This window comes from Fulmarus glacialis, unplaced genomic scaffold (assembly GCF_000690835.1).
Source record: "Fulmarus glacialis isolate BGI_N327 unplaced genomic scaffold, ASM69083v1 scaffold41155, whole genome shotgun sequence".
In the NCBI taxonomy this organism is placed as follows: Eukaryota; Metazoa; Chordata; class Aves; order Procellariiformes; family Procellariidae; genus Fulmarus; species Fulmarus glacialis.
In genome coordinates, this window is record NW_009213130.1 from 16,851 (window position 1) to 31,705 (window position 14,855).

Consider the following 14,855-nt stretch of genomic DNA (forward strand, 5'->3'; position numbering starts at 1 on the left):
TAAGTAATCATCTGATTCTGAGACTGAGGTTAATGTTTACTTCATACGATTTCTGTTGACTGATGTTTTTTGCAGCAGTTGGACAGCACTTAGAATGGATGGATTAAATATTTCAATGACTCAACAGGAGAGGTCCCTCTGAATGGGAACACTGTGGCATGTGTGCTCCCTATTTTGATACAGGGAGTGAAACCAGTTCAAATATAAAATCTAACCCAGGCTTCAGTTGCTGGAATACACACCGGTGCTTTAATATCAGGGCTTCTTCTGTGGCTATTCCTTAGAAGTAGCAAGCACGTTATTTGAAATTTTAAAATAGAAAACTCCTTAAAACTCAACACTGATTCAGTGCTCCAGCACAATGATAGTCAATATGAATGGCTAAACTGCAGAAAGATAGTACTTATGGTCCTACTAAAGAGGAGGCATGGTATACCATTTGTAACTGTGGTAGAAAATGGAAAAAATAATTAATCATCCTACCTACGAAGGTACAAGAGTTTGGGGAGGGAAGTGTTTAAATGCTGCAGCGGTCAGCAGGATTAACAACTCTTGAATAGCAGCAGTACATGGGCGCTGTGGAGCGTAGCAGTGGTAAAGTGTAGTATTGTATGCTCATGTGCACTAGTAGAGTGCAGTGTGTCCTAGGCCAGTACACAGCTAGCAGACATTTGCTGTCACAGCTTCACCTTTTTTTTGGAGCAGTTAATTATTTATAAAATGGGCTGAATTTTCAAAGTGTCTACTCTCTCAATACTCTCTCAAAGTGTCTTACTCCCTGTCTCACTCCAGGACGCTGATCCTCCAGCTCTCAGCACTGCCTGTATGTTTGTTAACCCTTGTGCCATCCATGAGGTACCCAGAATAAGGCTGAGAGCATTGCTTGCACTACAAAAATTTGGTCCAGGTTTTGCTACAACTGATATGCATGGAGGGTGCAGTCAGTTTGCTCCAGAGGATGCAGGTGAGAGTTCTTCTGTACTAATTGCCCAGGGATCAGGGCTGATCCCTGACAGTCATTATAGAGACAATCAGGACGTACAGCTACTTGATGTCAGCTCAAGAAAATAGAACAAAATTGAGTTCTCTTTGTTATTCTACCTGGTATTTGTTCATCTGCAGTGTTCATGATCAATACTAGGTCCTTTACAGTGTGATATGATAAAGACATGACATGAAAATTGTTTGCAAGAACTATGTTTATATTTCATCCTCTCTTCATCCTGCTCTTAATCCTGAGCAGAGCTTTCTTACAAAGTAACAAACATAGAGACAAATCCTGCTTCTTTAAAATGATAGCAAAGGAGAAAGACTTGAAATAAAACTGATGTGTTATGCCTGAAAATGTTTTCCATGTGCCAGTTCTGAGAAGTGTCTGTAGTTACTAATGTCTTCCTGCTAGAGAGCTGTTCTAGGAAGGAGCCATTGTCTCTCACCATGAAAAGCAAAGATGAATAGAATAGGACTACTTGGATAATGACAAGCTATCTGTGGATTTCTTTTTGGATTACATTTTATTGAGAAAAGTCCATGTTAAGGTGTAGCTTTCAGTTCAGGTTTGAGACAGGGTTTTTTGTCAGTGGAAGTTGCTTATAGTGGCCTATCAGAGCTTGGTGCAGAATGTCTTTTCTTCGGTAGCATTCTTCTCCACAGTCTGATGACGTTTCTTCTTAAATTGGCGTGTTTTGAATTCTTCTGTGATTTCGGAGGTTGACTTCCCTTTTGTTTCTGGGAGGAACAGGTAGATGAGAACCGCTGAAATAACCAGGACAGCAATAAAGATGAGGAAGCAGAAAGGACCAAGAAGCATCTGGAGATAAAAATAGAATAAGATGAGTGATTTCCCTGACAACACTTGCCCCTATAGATTCTTGAAAATTGTTGATTTGTCCCTGTGAAATGAGGAATAAGTTGATTTTACAGAAGGAATATTTATTTATCTTTTCAATCTATTCTTGAGGAAGCAGAAAGGACCAAGAAGCATCTGGAGATAAAAATAGAATAAGATGAGTGATTTCCCTGACAACACTTGCCCCTATAGATTCTTGAAAATTGTTGATTTGTCCCTGTGAAATGAGGAATAAGTTGATTTTACAGAAGGAATATTTATTTATCTTTTCAATCTATTCTTGAGGCAGCAGAGGATGTCTGAAGACTAGGGAAATGTTTTACATAAATGGCTTCCATATACCTGTAGCAATAAGGGATTCACAGCTTTGATTATCTACAAGGCATTTCAGCCTACTCCCTGTTCAGACCAGCCTAGAAAATCAGTTTAAGTTGGTGGCGTTGAAGAGAAGATTTGAATCAAACTACATACGACAGCAAAGGGGAACATCATTGCAGTGAAAGTGAGGCCTAGCCAAATGACGATTCCACCAATTACAAAAGCGGAGGACCTTGTTGAGAGGGTGAAGATTTCATTCATGACAGATATGACAGCTCCAGCTGAGGAAAAACCATAAAAAAGCAATAAAAACATTGTTGTAGTTAGCCATATTCCTCAAAGTGACTGAACTGATGTCACTGGTCAAACACAACCCCAGTAAGTCAGGCTACTGTGAGATCATCTAAATTTGGGCAGCACAGCCATCTCTATCTGAATTCCCCTATAGACTTCTCTTACAGTCCGTGGAGAGAGATGGACACCCCTGAAGTGCAGTTTCTATCCACGTAAGATGTATAAAATATGGATATGAATGGCCCTAATGGCCTATTTCTCTCCATTGCCCATAGGAGACACCTGGGTTCTGCTACTGTAGGAATTCTGTTAGGTTTTCATTACATTCATGGTCCTCATATACAGCCCTTACAATAAAAAAGGCTGCCATTTGAATTTGGAGACTGTAATAACTAAAAGCAGTGTTTAGACAGGGAACTTTCAGAGTAAATATTGGTCTTGGGTGAGTGAGGTCCTAACAGAGAGCTGTAAGTTTGGTTCTGGCATTACTGAGGTATGTGATTCAGAGTGACATTAAGAGAGGATGAGAAAGGACAGAGCAATGCTAAGAGACAGACTATGCGTGCTATCAGGTATCATTCTTTAATAGAGTAGGATTTTACATGAGAGTTGAGAAAACTCTGATATTTTAGAAAAGGCTACCTCTGCCCTTAGGCAAAGACAGAGATGGACCTGTTGAGCCTGTATGCACTGAACAGCATTCACACCCTCCAAAACAAGTCTTAGTGAATTGATTAACATGTATTTTTTTGGCTTGAACCTATAATCCAGTGAGAGGAAATAGGGTCCTGATTCATCAGGGTCTGAATCATTCGAAGTAATTTGTTAAAAAAATTGTTTCTTGGGTCATTAATTCATGAAAAATTGGGACTCCCCCAATTTCAGTCAAAACTAAGCTGTTGATTTTCAAAGATATATTCACACAGTCTAGTTCTACTTCCATACATCCATGGCCTGTGCTCATCCATGTGGTCTAAGGTTTCCTGTTGTTGCTTTTATTGTTGTACTCACCTGGTCCCATTCCATAGGCAATGATAAATAAGAAGATGAGAATAACACTGCAGTGACGCATCCAGAGGAACTGATCCTAGACAAAGGCGAAAGGAGGGAAGAGAATGAAAATTAATTTTATACCTGTAGCACAGCTGATCCAAACATATAGGAGAAGCAATATTTATGAAAAAGCTCATGACACTGGGCTCTGTAGTAGGTGCTCACTAGAACTACTTGTCTCTCTGTACTGAATACAGTGGAAGGCCAAAACTAGCCTGCAGTGTCATATCTGCAGAGGTGAGCTGAACTGCACACTGGTCTGAAAAACAGGTAACAAATTCCAAGCTAATTATAGCATGGGGAAAATTGTTACTAATTTAATGTAATTATCTTATTGAATTAGACAGCTTCAGAGAAATATTTAAATCTCTTGTGAACCAGAAAATATCTGTGCAATAGAAGGAAGCTAGAAAGTTTATGGGCTTAGACCAACGTTGCAATGCAGTGCAAAACACTGGCACCACTGAAGCCATGACGCTGGGTTCCTCACTACTTTCCACCATCCCGACTGGAAGTAGGTAGAGAGCTGCACTATGTAGCTGGATCACTTGTATCAAGGGTGGAAACGTGGTTTTTGGAAGGGTCATCACACACTGCTTCTGCTGCAGGAGGCATGGGATAGCAAATGGGAAAGGTGACAGCAGGGATGCTCATCTAGGGATTCAAAGAATAGGAGAACAAGAACAGGTGAGGTTTGGAGAGGTCAGGCAAGCAGAGAGCTGGAGGAAAGCTATACCAGACCAATGGTTTTACAAAATGTTTTTCACTGACTGTTTGAAAGCTTGATTAAAAAAGATACAACTACAGGGCAGGACAAAAAAAGCCTTGCAGAGGGACTATGAGTTTGTATTCAGAAGATACTTTGGACGTGAAAGCTAAGGCTGACTATCTGCTGTCCTGCATAAAGAATTCTGATGCAGGTCCACCCCCAGAGAGACTTACGCTCAGTAGAAGGCTTGTTTCAAGCAACACCAGTATCACTGCCATCAGCAAATAACCACCCCACAGGAGTATCCGGCGTCCAAAACGATCGATAATGGAGCTCTGAAGAGTAGAAAAAAATTGCGTATCACTGGAAGCATGACAAAATCCAGCTGTCAGCTGTCCAACAAATCAAGCATTCTTCTTGAGTTCTTTTTACTTTAAAGAATCTTATTGGCACCAAGTTTGATATTTTATTGAGTTCCTTCTAGCCTCTGATGCTATGAATTTGCTGCCCAGCATTGCAGCTACTTTTTCATTAACGCTGTAATCAATGGAAGCATGATATGATTCCATTTGAATATATATGGAAATAAGTATACATATTTATGTTTGAATGACATTTCATTTATATCTGTATGAATAACACAGGGATTTTTATAAGAAATTATGGAGAATGAAGATGGGAAGAAAGATGTGAAAGGTGGGACAAAATCTGTTGGGGATGGTAACAACCACTTTACAGATTTATGCAGTGCCAAAATTCTTAGTTCACAAAGAGAAGATTCATTTTCTTTAAGGAAGAATAGACTCAACTCACATGTACTTTAACTCTTAAAGCCCCAGAAAGATCTGACTTACACAGAAGATGATAGAGATGAGCTCAGAGATCGCAACTCCTAGAGATACATATGGGATTATGCTTTCCTGCAGGTTGGCTGTCTGAAAAATTTCCGAGGTGTAAAAGGTGATCTGGGAAATAAGAAATATTTTTAAAATGAAGCATAGTCAATAGATGTGAGATGTGCTTATCCAGCATCACTTTGAACTAGATTTGTCATCACTGCAAAAGCAACAGTACATTTAGTGGGTTTTAGTGGAGGTGACGTACCTGCTTGAGATGTGAAAAATCAAAAGGTTAATGGAGATGAAGAAAAGGGATTTGAAAGCCCAGAAAAAAAAGGAGTTGAAAGGAGTATACTGCTGTAAGATATGGCAAAAAGATGTTGTTTTGGCAAAGAGGAAGAGGAAAAGGACAAGACAGGGAGTGAGGAAAAAGAAAAGCAGATCTCAGTCATAGCAGACTGTACATCATCATACAAACAGTTGATTCTGTTGCCCTTTTCCAGTTAGTAAGCAGAAGCTGCTCATCTGCAAGGCCCTGATGGACTGGGCACCATTCCCCTGTCAGCAGAGTGCAGAGGTGCCGTCTCTGCCCACATTGCTGGGAACTGTAATGAACAAGCTCCAACGGAGTACACAGGCTTAAGCAAGGCTTATGGAGTGAGACCCATAGGCAAGTGATAAAAATGAAATCCAGGGAAATGACTATTAGCTTGGGCGGTATTGGGCTCAGCCACTTTGTATGCAGAAGCAACTGGAAGGAAATGGCTTAATGGATAAATCTCCATTATCAAATGGAATGAAAGTTGGATGGCAATAGCTGGCCATCTGCTACTGCAGAAGTCAAAGACAGTGGAGATAGAAGTCTAGATAAATAGATCTCTGGGTTGTAGCAAGCCTTAGGGTATTTATAACCCTTTCTCCTACAGAGTTTTTGGTAATACCACCAGTGGAGTGAAAGCAACAGTGCTCTTGCAGGAACTGCTGCTGAGCTGAATCTCTTATATTCTCATCCCAGAAGTTCCCTTAAAGGTATGAAAAATACTGGTGATGATACCACAGAGCTTCACAGGCAGTGGGCTCTGTGTGAGAAGGAATAATGTAGATCCAAAGGAAAGTGACAGGTTGGAATTGTGGCACTTCAGTTACTTAATAGTAGATCTAAGCATGGAAATAGGGTATACTCAACTGCACTCAGGCCACAGAGCTGTAAACTCAGTAAAAGGAGGAGCATGGTACTCAGCTGCGGATATACGGATGGTTCTTTCAGCACTTCTAGGACATTCATGATTTTAGTGCCTTTTGTTACAGCCTTTTCCTTCAGCATGTCATCAAACTCTGTATGATAATTCCCTTCTCCCCAGAGTTGCTTCATGGCTACAGAAGAGACAGAATGAAGCATACTCCTCCATCATCTGATCCACTCAGTTCTGTGTTTTTCAACTTTTAATGACATTTGCAACATTTGCATTTCAGTCCATGCTTTGATTCATCAGTCACTGAGCAAAGAACTAGAACATGGCTTACTGGAACATGCTGAAACTGCCGTGGAAAATGGCTTTCAACTTGCTGTAGGGGTAGATCTTAAATATTTCTGATGACTTCTTTTAGTCTAGAGTAATATAATTCAATGCTATGATCTTTATAAGATCTTTAGTCATGTAATTATCAAGAAATCTGTAGTTGGCTAATAGAAAAGCTGATTCCCTCTATTAGGTTCACTTTCCCAAGAATTATGGTTTAACAAATTAAGGTTCTAAAGTTTTATTTTACCTTTCAAGCAACCAGCCTTGTCTCCTTTTTGCAACAAGAGATAGGGAGGGGACTCAGGAAAGAATGGCAAAAAGAGCAGTTGAATCAATGCCACCAACCCAGAGAAGGACAATAGCACATTCCACATGTCTTCAGTTCCTAAAAGATCTCTATAAAAGCATGTTAGAGTGTGTTTATAGTCCAGTACAGTTACAGTCTATAACTAGTTTGGTATTTTCTAGATCCTTAGGCTAGCTAAAGAGACACAATATACATACAGACCTTGAAAAGATAAATTGAAATAGATGATGTTTAGGCTAGGGAAGGGAAAATAGACCAATACTTTATTTCTACTGCAAGACTGAGATTTTTCTTGTAATTTGAATATTCCTACAACAGCTCTCTGAACCAATACTGCAATTCTGCATGTAATCAATAAATTAGAGATTTCAGATCTCAAAAGTTTACTAAGAGTGTTTACATACAATCTTTTCGTATTAACTTCAGCAGAGAGACCGCACTTCCAGAGATGGATTCATACAAGAGAAGGGCCTTTCTCTCCTCAGTGAATGATAAGGGAACCTCAATGACTGGTATGGGGTAGATGCTTCCTTTTTGACAGCTGTAGTTAAGCAAAGTAAAACCCCACCCTTAGTGTATGTCCGTTTCTAGGACTGGGAGAACAACACTTTCCTGCCATACAGAAGACAAATAAATAGGAAATAGGATGAGAAGGAGTAGCACAAGTACCGTAATCCAAGAATTCTTGCTACAGCTTTTCCTAGTGCAAGAAACACAGAGGAGGTCACATTTACAAATCCACGCAACTTCTTAGGTGAGATCTCTCCAGCATACTGAACATGGGCACTCATATGTATTCCTAAAGTGAAGAAGACATGAGAGAGCTAAAGCTATAGAAAGCAAGAGAGACGGTCCCTTTTCATTTCACCTTCAGCCAAAGGTGGCTCTCTCCTCTCTCTTCTGAACTGTTTGCTATATATCCTACACAATAATAGGCTGAAAATGTACCTTTTACTTTAAGAAAGATGTTTAGCTAATCCATCAGATCGCTCTCTCAACAAGAGCTCTAGAAGGCAAAGGACAGCTCATCTTACCTTTTCCCAATCTGTTCCTTGTTCCACTGGGGTTACTGTGCATGACTGGGTACTCCCAGCAGGAAGATTTCTGTATCCACCCCAAAGAAGTCACATTAACATGGAGTAGTGGGGAGTCCTACCAGCACCGATGCCCTCAAGGAAGCGCCCAATCAGGATCATCTCAAAGGATTTGGCTCTCCTACTGAAGCCAGTATGCAGTGTGGCTACTATTAGGACCACATTGTTGAACAGCAGACATTTCTTCCTGCAACAGCAAACAACACGTGGGTATGATTCGTGTTTTACTTTTTCATCTTTAACTTATGTCTGCCTGTTCTCCTCTGGATTTATAGACCAAGCCATGGCCATGTTTAAATCCATTGCTTATAGGACAACCATATCTGATTATGAAAAGGCATGAAGTCAGGAACAGTCAAGGCATGAACACTATGTGGGCACACCATGAGGCTGAAGGAAATTTCTGCAGAATAAAGACTGATAAGGAATGGTCTTTTTCACTTCTTTCCTGTGGGCGAGGCTCCCATCTCAAACACTGCACATGTCCCCAGAACAAGGCTTCACTGAGAACTTGCTTCACTGTCCACTTCAAGCTAGAGAGTTCTGGCTTTGCCCTTTATGGCCACCCTCAAAGAGAGGGTTCTGAATGTGGCCTGAAGGACTTCTGCTTATCTTTGATGAAACTCTGATTATTGTTATAGAGGAATGAACCTGCACAATTTTTTTAAAGGTTGCGATCAATTAAAAAACAAAAAAGGCAAAAAAAAAAAGCGCTTTTGCCTATAGAATATCTATCCCCTTCTGCACTATTGCAGTGTTGTTGGGCTCCCTAGGGCATTATTGCCCAATAAAGAAATTTCAGAGATTTATTTTTTACTAAAATTTCAGCAAAAATATAGGAATTGTATGGCACGAAAACTGTGACAAGGGAATCAGAAATAGTTCATATTCTTGTGTCTCTAATATACTGTCCTGGTTTCGGCTGGGATAGGGTTAAATTTCTTGCTAGTGCTGTGTTTTGGATTTAGTATGAGGAGAATGTTGATAACACACTGATGTTTTCAGTTGTTGCTAAGTACCCTCCTAGTCCAAGGACAGCTCCCATGCCTACTGACTGAGCTAGGTACACAAGATGGGAGGGAACATAATCAGGACAGCCAGCTCAGCTGGCTAATGGGGTATTCCATACCATGTGATGTCATGCTCAGTATATGAATGGTAGGCGTGATCCAGGAAGTACCGATCGCTACCTGGTTATCGGTCAGCGTGGGTGGTGAGCAATTGCATTGTGCATCACTTATTTTATATATTTTATCATTATCATTATTATTCTCCCTTTTCTGTTTTATTAAACTGTCTTTATCTCAACTCACGAGTTTTTCTCGCTCTTACCCTTCCGATTCTCTCCCCGTCCCACTGGGGGCGGGGGGAGTGAGTGAGCGGCTGCGTGGTTGGTTAAACCACGACATATACCTAGGTGTAGTTATACATGCTGAGTAGAGTGAATTCTGCACCAGAAGGGGGCAGTGAGAATTCTGACATCCATTGTATTAGGTGAGTAGTATTTAATTGCTTCCCTTGTTGCATCCCTGATAGTGAGCTGTTGGGGAATATACTTACTTTCCATATTTTGCAGTCAGGTACCCACTGCACAGACACCCTATCATTCCACCTACACAGTACATAGACACGATGAAGGACCACAATAATGTGAGTGTCTCCTGATGCAGCACAGAACCGTATCGCTCCAGCCAGGTTTCGTTGATAAACTTCTGAATGTACTGGGACAAAAAAAGAGATTTTCATTCCACTGAGGCACTAATCATAATAGTTCTTCATTATGTTTATAACTTAAAAAAATTAGATTAATAGTCATTACTGAAAGCATGGCTATGGGACTCTTATTTGCAAATTAGGATTGATATTTCCTCTCAAACAGCCTAATAGCGTAAGAGAATCTTTCAAAAATTAATTATACTCCTTAGTCTGCTGAATCCTGGCTCTCCTAAACCAAAATATTGGGACCTTTTCTTGATTCTTGTGAAGTGCAAATGTTCTTGAGTGCAAGTAGAGGATAGAAAGAGAAAGGGGCTGAACTGAAGGTTGAGACTCAATCAGCTAGTTTTTAACCTTTTTCTCCATGGCATAATCTTTAAGGAGGGTGCTTCAATATGTTGTTTCCACAAATTGTTCATTTTTAATTTTAGAGATGTTAGAGAGGTTTTATAAAAGAAAAAAAAAACTGTTTAAGGAGCCACCGACACTTCCATTGTCCCTCCATTCAGCTATAGACCACAATGCCTTTCCAGTTTTTTCAGCCTTTCTGATATTCTGTGGGAAATTGTCTTTCGAGTACAGCTCCTAACATTCACGCAAACTCCTTTGACAGTATGGGACTGGAAAGAGGTGGGAATAAACTCATATAGCAACACCTAACAGATTTTTAGAGCATCTTCAAAGTGTAAGGCTTAGTCCCATGAAGAGCAATTACAGATGTGATTTTAAGAAGGCTTTGCTTACCGGAGAAGTATAATTGATCACAGACATTTGAAAACCAGATAGGTGAGTTCCACCAATTCCTAGCACCATAATCATTAGCAATAACTTCCGGTATTGAACCTGCCAAAGATCATGAAACACATCCTAAACTCCTGATACCAGCATGGCTTTCAGACCATGAGTTAATTTATGAGAGCTTATATCTTCACTTTCTATGATTAAGAAGCCTTTAAAATGCAAAAACCCATTTTGAATTTTTCGATAATCAAGCAAAATTGCTGGGAAATTGTTAAGATGCAAATCTGCACATTCCTTTATGTTCCTCTCCTGGTTACTAGCAGCCTGAAAAGATGCAGTCTCTAATTCTGTTAGTTCTGCTAGCCACAGAAATAAATAAAAAAAAATCATAAAAGCCTTGTTCAGATAGTTTGTGTTTGCTTTTGTACTAGTAAGAAGCTACAGCTTTCTTGAATCCCTTTTTTCCTTTATCTTTGCCTCCTCAGAGACTTTGTTCACCAGATTCCAGAGATTAACCAAATCTGTCCTCTTAAAACTTATTTTGTTTGCATTTCACTTTTATTATCCCCATAGAAAACTGCATCTTTAGAGTCCCTACTTGAACGACTCCTATTTGAAATGCTGTGTTTCCATGATGTACACTGAATTTAGAGCACTCTTCACAAGCACGTATGTTTTCAGGCATTTAGTCAGGTCACATTAAACAGATGAGTATCCTCAAATATCCTTGATAGTGCAGGGCAGTAGAGTGGGAGGGTTTTTTCTGTTTTGTCTTTTTCATTGCTACTATTTTTTCTATCTTCCTCAAAATGCCTATTCTTTCCTGGTTTCCCAGGTCCTCTCTTATACCTCTCACTCTTTTTTTATACCTCAGCACTCTTGGAGATGCTGTGTAGTCAGTCTTACTGCTGAATCAGTGTTGTCCCCAGCATGTGCTCTGTTGGTCATATTTGTTACAAGAAAGACTGTTTGATTCCCTTTGCTGTAATCTTTAAAGATCATGCTGCTGTTAGTGACTACGGCTAGAAGACAATAATTTGGATACTCACCAGATCTGAGAGGAAACCAGCCATTTCCCCTTGAAAACCTGCCTGCTCCAAGAGCCCTTGTCAAGTCTGTCAGATGAGAGAGATGTTTTCCTCGCTTAGATTATACGAAGTTGGGATCATAGCACAGAAGTTAAATTCTAACTATGTGGCTTTTAGTGAATTGTGTCCTCCTCCAACACTGGCCAGGGACTCTTCTTGCTGGTTTAATTATTCTAAGACCCAGATATGCGAAGCCGATTACAACATTGGTAGATGTTTACCCTTCTTGTATTGGGAGCGCTCCCCCTTACTCGCATTGCTAAAACAACCGCGTGTTCCTGTTGTGTGGGGAGTCAGATGGTGCTACCATCTTTCCTTCAGGGGAGCAGAGTCCCTCTTCACCTCTCTGATGTGACTCTGCTTAGGCAGAGTGTGTTTTCCTCCTCTCCAGTCTACTACAGAGATAAGCCACTTCATATTGTAGCTGAGCTGTAATGCCTGTCTTCTTGCATGCTATAAAATGTTCAGTTGCTTGAAGTGATTTGAACAATTTCCCAATTGCAGGACATGAAGTAGCTGAATATGGGCATGGAGAAGGAGCCTAGTCCTTGCTCACACCCAGTTTTTATAAAGGGTCACACTGTTTCCAGAACCACTCAGAAGCCTCACTATTACCTCTCTATAACAATGGAGATGGCCTAGTGTGTGCCAGAGCAGGATGCTCATTCTGTTCTGGCTTGACAGTGATTTTAAGAAGTATTTTCACTTTAAAAAAATTGATTTTGAATCAACTAAAGACTTGACTATTTACAAAGAGTGTAAGTTAATATTTGCTTCCTTCAGGCTTCTATGTATTACATGCAACATTTTGTACTACACTGAATACAACATAGTTCACTCTATACTACAAAGATTTAACTGTCTATGATTAGTGCTGAAAGGGGAGGCAGGACAGTGGGGTTACAGTTCTGAAGACAACAGAAGCTTTGCTCAGGAGCACGGTGGAAGCACTGACATTCCTCCTACAGTTTGCTTTTCACGTTACAGCGACTGACAACAGCCCCATGCTATCCCCTGGGCTGTGTGCCGTGCAGCACGGGGCGAGCTTGCTGAGTCACGCCTTGACCTTTCTCCTGCTGGATGTCCCAATAACGCTCTCTCTCCAAACCCTCTGCCCAGGTGTCTTGTTGCACATCAGTACAGTGAAATAATTCAAGCTGAATTCTTCTTTTCGCCCATTCCATTTTCATCATTCCTGAAATCTTCATCATCTCCACATCAGCTGTGGTTGTGTATTTCATTCCTTCCCTTCTCAGCACAGACTCCTCAAATGTTATCACTTCCTCTTTTAAAACACCCCAGAATCTACCTTTCTCTTCAATTACTACTGCAAAAATCCCTGTCTTTATTTAGGTTTTCTCCTGCTGCTTACAAATTCCTCCTCTCAGTGTCCAGTCACTTCAACACTGGCTACTGCCCTCCCCTCAGCCAAAGATTTTGCTGTCACAGAGAAGACTGCAGCCAGATTGTACAGTTGTCCCCTGTCCTCTCTCTCCACCACCACCCACTTTATCTTCTAGCATCAGACCAGAACTGTGTCTAGCAGAGTATCCCAGAGCTGTCCGTCGCAAATAGCAGTTGTAGGCAAAAGCAGAAGAACTGAGCAAGTGTGCAGTGATGCTTTCCCTATGCATCTTCCAGGCCCCAGTGATGCACAACTTTGTCGGTCAGGATAGTGTCTTTATATTTGCTCCTTCCATGCATTTACTGAAATCGTCTTTGAACTCTAGTAAACTTCTGTTGTTCCCAACTCCTGTGGCAGAAAGGTCTAACAAGATACTTGAACAATCCAGTGTTAATTCTTGCTTTCTGTCAGGACACACTAAAAGCTACTTTTGAAATAATTACCCCTCTCTTTTGCTGTTTCTCTCATTTTATCTTTACTTTCCTTTTAACTTCTTCTGTTTCCTGTATCAAATTTGAATGTCATATCTCTGTTTCCAAGCCTTTTCATGCTGTACTGTCCCTTGCAAGTCCGTATTTATTTTTCTTTTCCCCCTCAAAGTTGTTCTCCCAGACTAACAGCAAACCATTTTGCTAGACTCAGTCAGCAGTGGGGCCGTGGGCAGGGAGCAGATGAGCCTGAATTAACTAGAGGGGAAAGGAGGATTTGTTCTTTGAGCTGAGGATGGGAAGCTTGGCTGCTGGAAGGAAGGACACACATGGCAGCTCTGGGTCTTTCTGAAGGGGTTTTTAAACACTCTGGCTGTGGCCAGATTCTAACATCTGGTTAATCAAACAGTTCCTGCAGAGCCCTGTTCCTCTTCTTCCTGTTGTCTGTGTTTCTCCCAGAATACTCACACTGCTGTCTTATTTCTATCTGGCCTCACACTTTTGTTCAGTACCGTAATGCGGAAAAAGCAAGACTTAAATGCCTATTATTTATTTTCCTAAAGAAGAGGACAGGACAAGTGTTTCCAGCTAGGATTTGAACACTACAAGAAATGTGCTTATTCCAGACCCAGTACTTAGCTCACCCAATACCCTTGGCTGGAGGGATTTTGTTTTCAAAGATGCCATGTGTTGCACTTGTGTGATCTTGGAAATCAAATAGATACACTGCAGATTCACAAGTACTTCTTTAACCTTTATTCCCAATCCATGCTAGTTTATGGCAGTGTTAATGATTTACCATGCTTTCCCTCTTGCAGACAGTATTTACTAGTAGGAGGGAAGAAGGGAAGAAGTCAGGCATGCTGAACAAGATCACGCTGTAGAAAGACATGTATAAGGAAATGAGGTTTTAGTGTCTTGTAAGACACTAAAAACTTCCTCACTGGGAACCAGTAAGGTTGAGAAAGACCAGACCAAATAAAGACTTTTCAAGTAATCAAGGCCTTCCTAATCCTTTCTTTTCAAAATACTTTAAATGTTTCTTCTTTTTCTTTCCTGCATTTTTTACAAGAAGAAGGAATGTATGTTGGTTCTTACTGTGGTATTGTGCAATCCATGACCTCCGGCCTTGAAACAATAACTTTGTCTGGCTTTTTTTGTAATATGATGATTTTCATAGGAAGGATGGCTGTGTCAGGGAAGCCCACTGCTCTTGGTATTAGCTCCTGGCACTGCTACAAATATTGTTAGAGGATGGTGTGAAGACAAAATAGTGGGAGCCTTACGGCTGTGAAAAAAACTGCCGCTCAATATTCAGGTCCTTTTGCAAATTTTATTGTGCAGCATCTGCAACAGTCAGTAGCGAAGATCTCATTTCCAGGACAAGACAGACACAATATTCCTTGACCCCAACAACACACTCCCAGAAGATGGGCTCTCCTCTGTCCCTGACTCTTCAATCAATGAAAACCAAATCCAGGCATGATCAGT

General features: G+C 40.6%; 1 protein-coding gene across 1 annotated transcript; it reads right to left on the reverse strand.

The window, feature by feature from the left end:
- Positions 1-1,603: 1,603 nt before the first annotated feature.
- On the reverse strand, positions 1,604-11,549 carry LOC104072103 (solute carrier family 2, facilitated glucose transporter member 11-like). The gene is made up of 12 exons (XM_009578089.1): positions 11,493-11,549; positions 10,447-10,545; positions 9,547-9,707; positions 8,049-8,173; positions 7,562-7,691; positions 6,833-6,981; positions 6,249-6,436; positions 5,078-5,188; positions 4,457-4,558; positions 3,473-3,548; positions 2,321-2,448; positions 1,604-1,810 (listed from the first exon to the last, which is right to left on the reverse strand). The coding sequence occupies exons 1-12, from the start codon at positions 11,514-11,516 to the stop codon at positions 1,604-1,606; spliced, it is 1,500 nt and encodes a 499-aa protein (XP_009576384.1). The 5' UTR covers positions 11,517-11,549.
- Between the last annotated feature and the right edge of the window lie 3,306 nt (positions 11,550-14,855).

Excerpts from the sequence above, each read along its gene's own strand:
- LOC104072103 (XM_009578089.1), bottom strand. The coding sequence starts at position 11,516 with ATGGCTGGTTTCCTCTCAGATCTG. Across the intron at positions 8,174-9,546 it reads CTGACTGCAAAATATGGAAA|GAAGAAATGTCTGCTGTTCA; the intron begins GTAAGTATATTC and ends TTGCTGTTGCAG. Across the intron at positions 6,982-7,561 it reads GCAAGAATTCTTGGATTACG|AGATCTTTTAGGAACTGAAG; the intron begins GTACTTGTGCTA and ends ATGCTTTTATAG.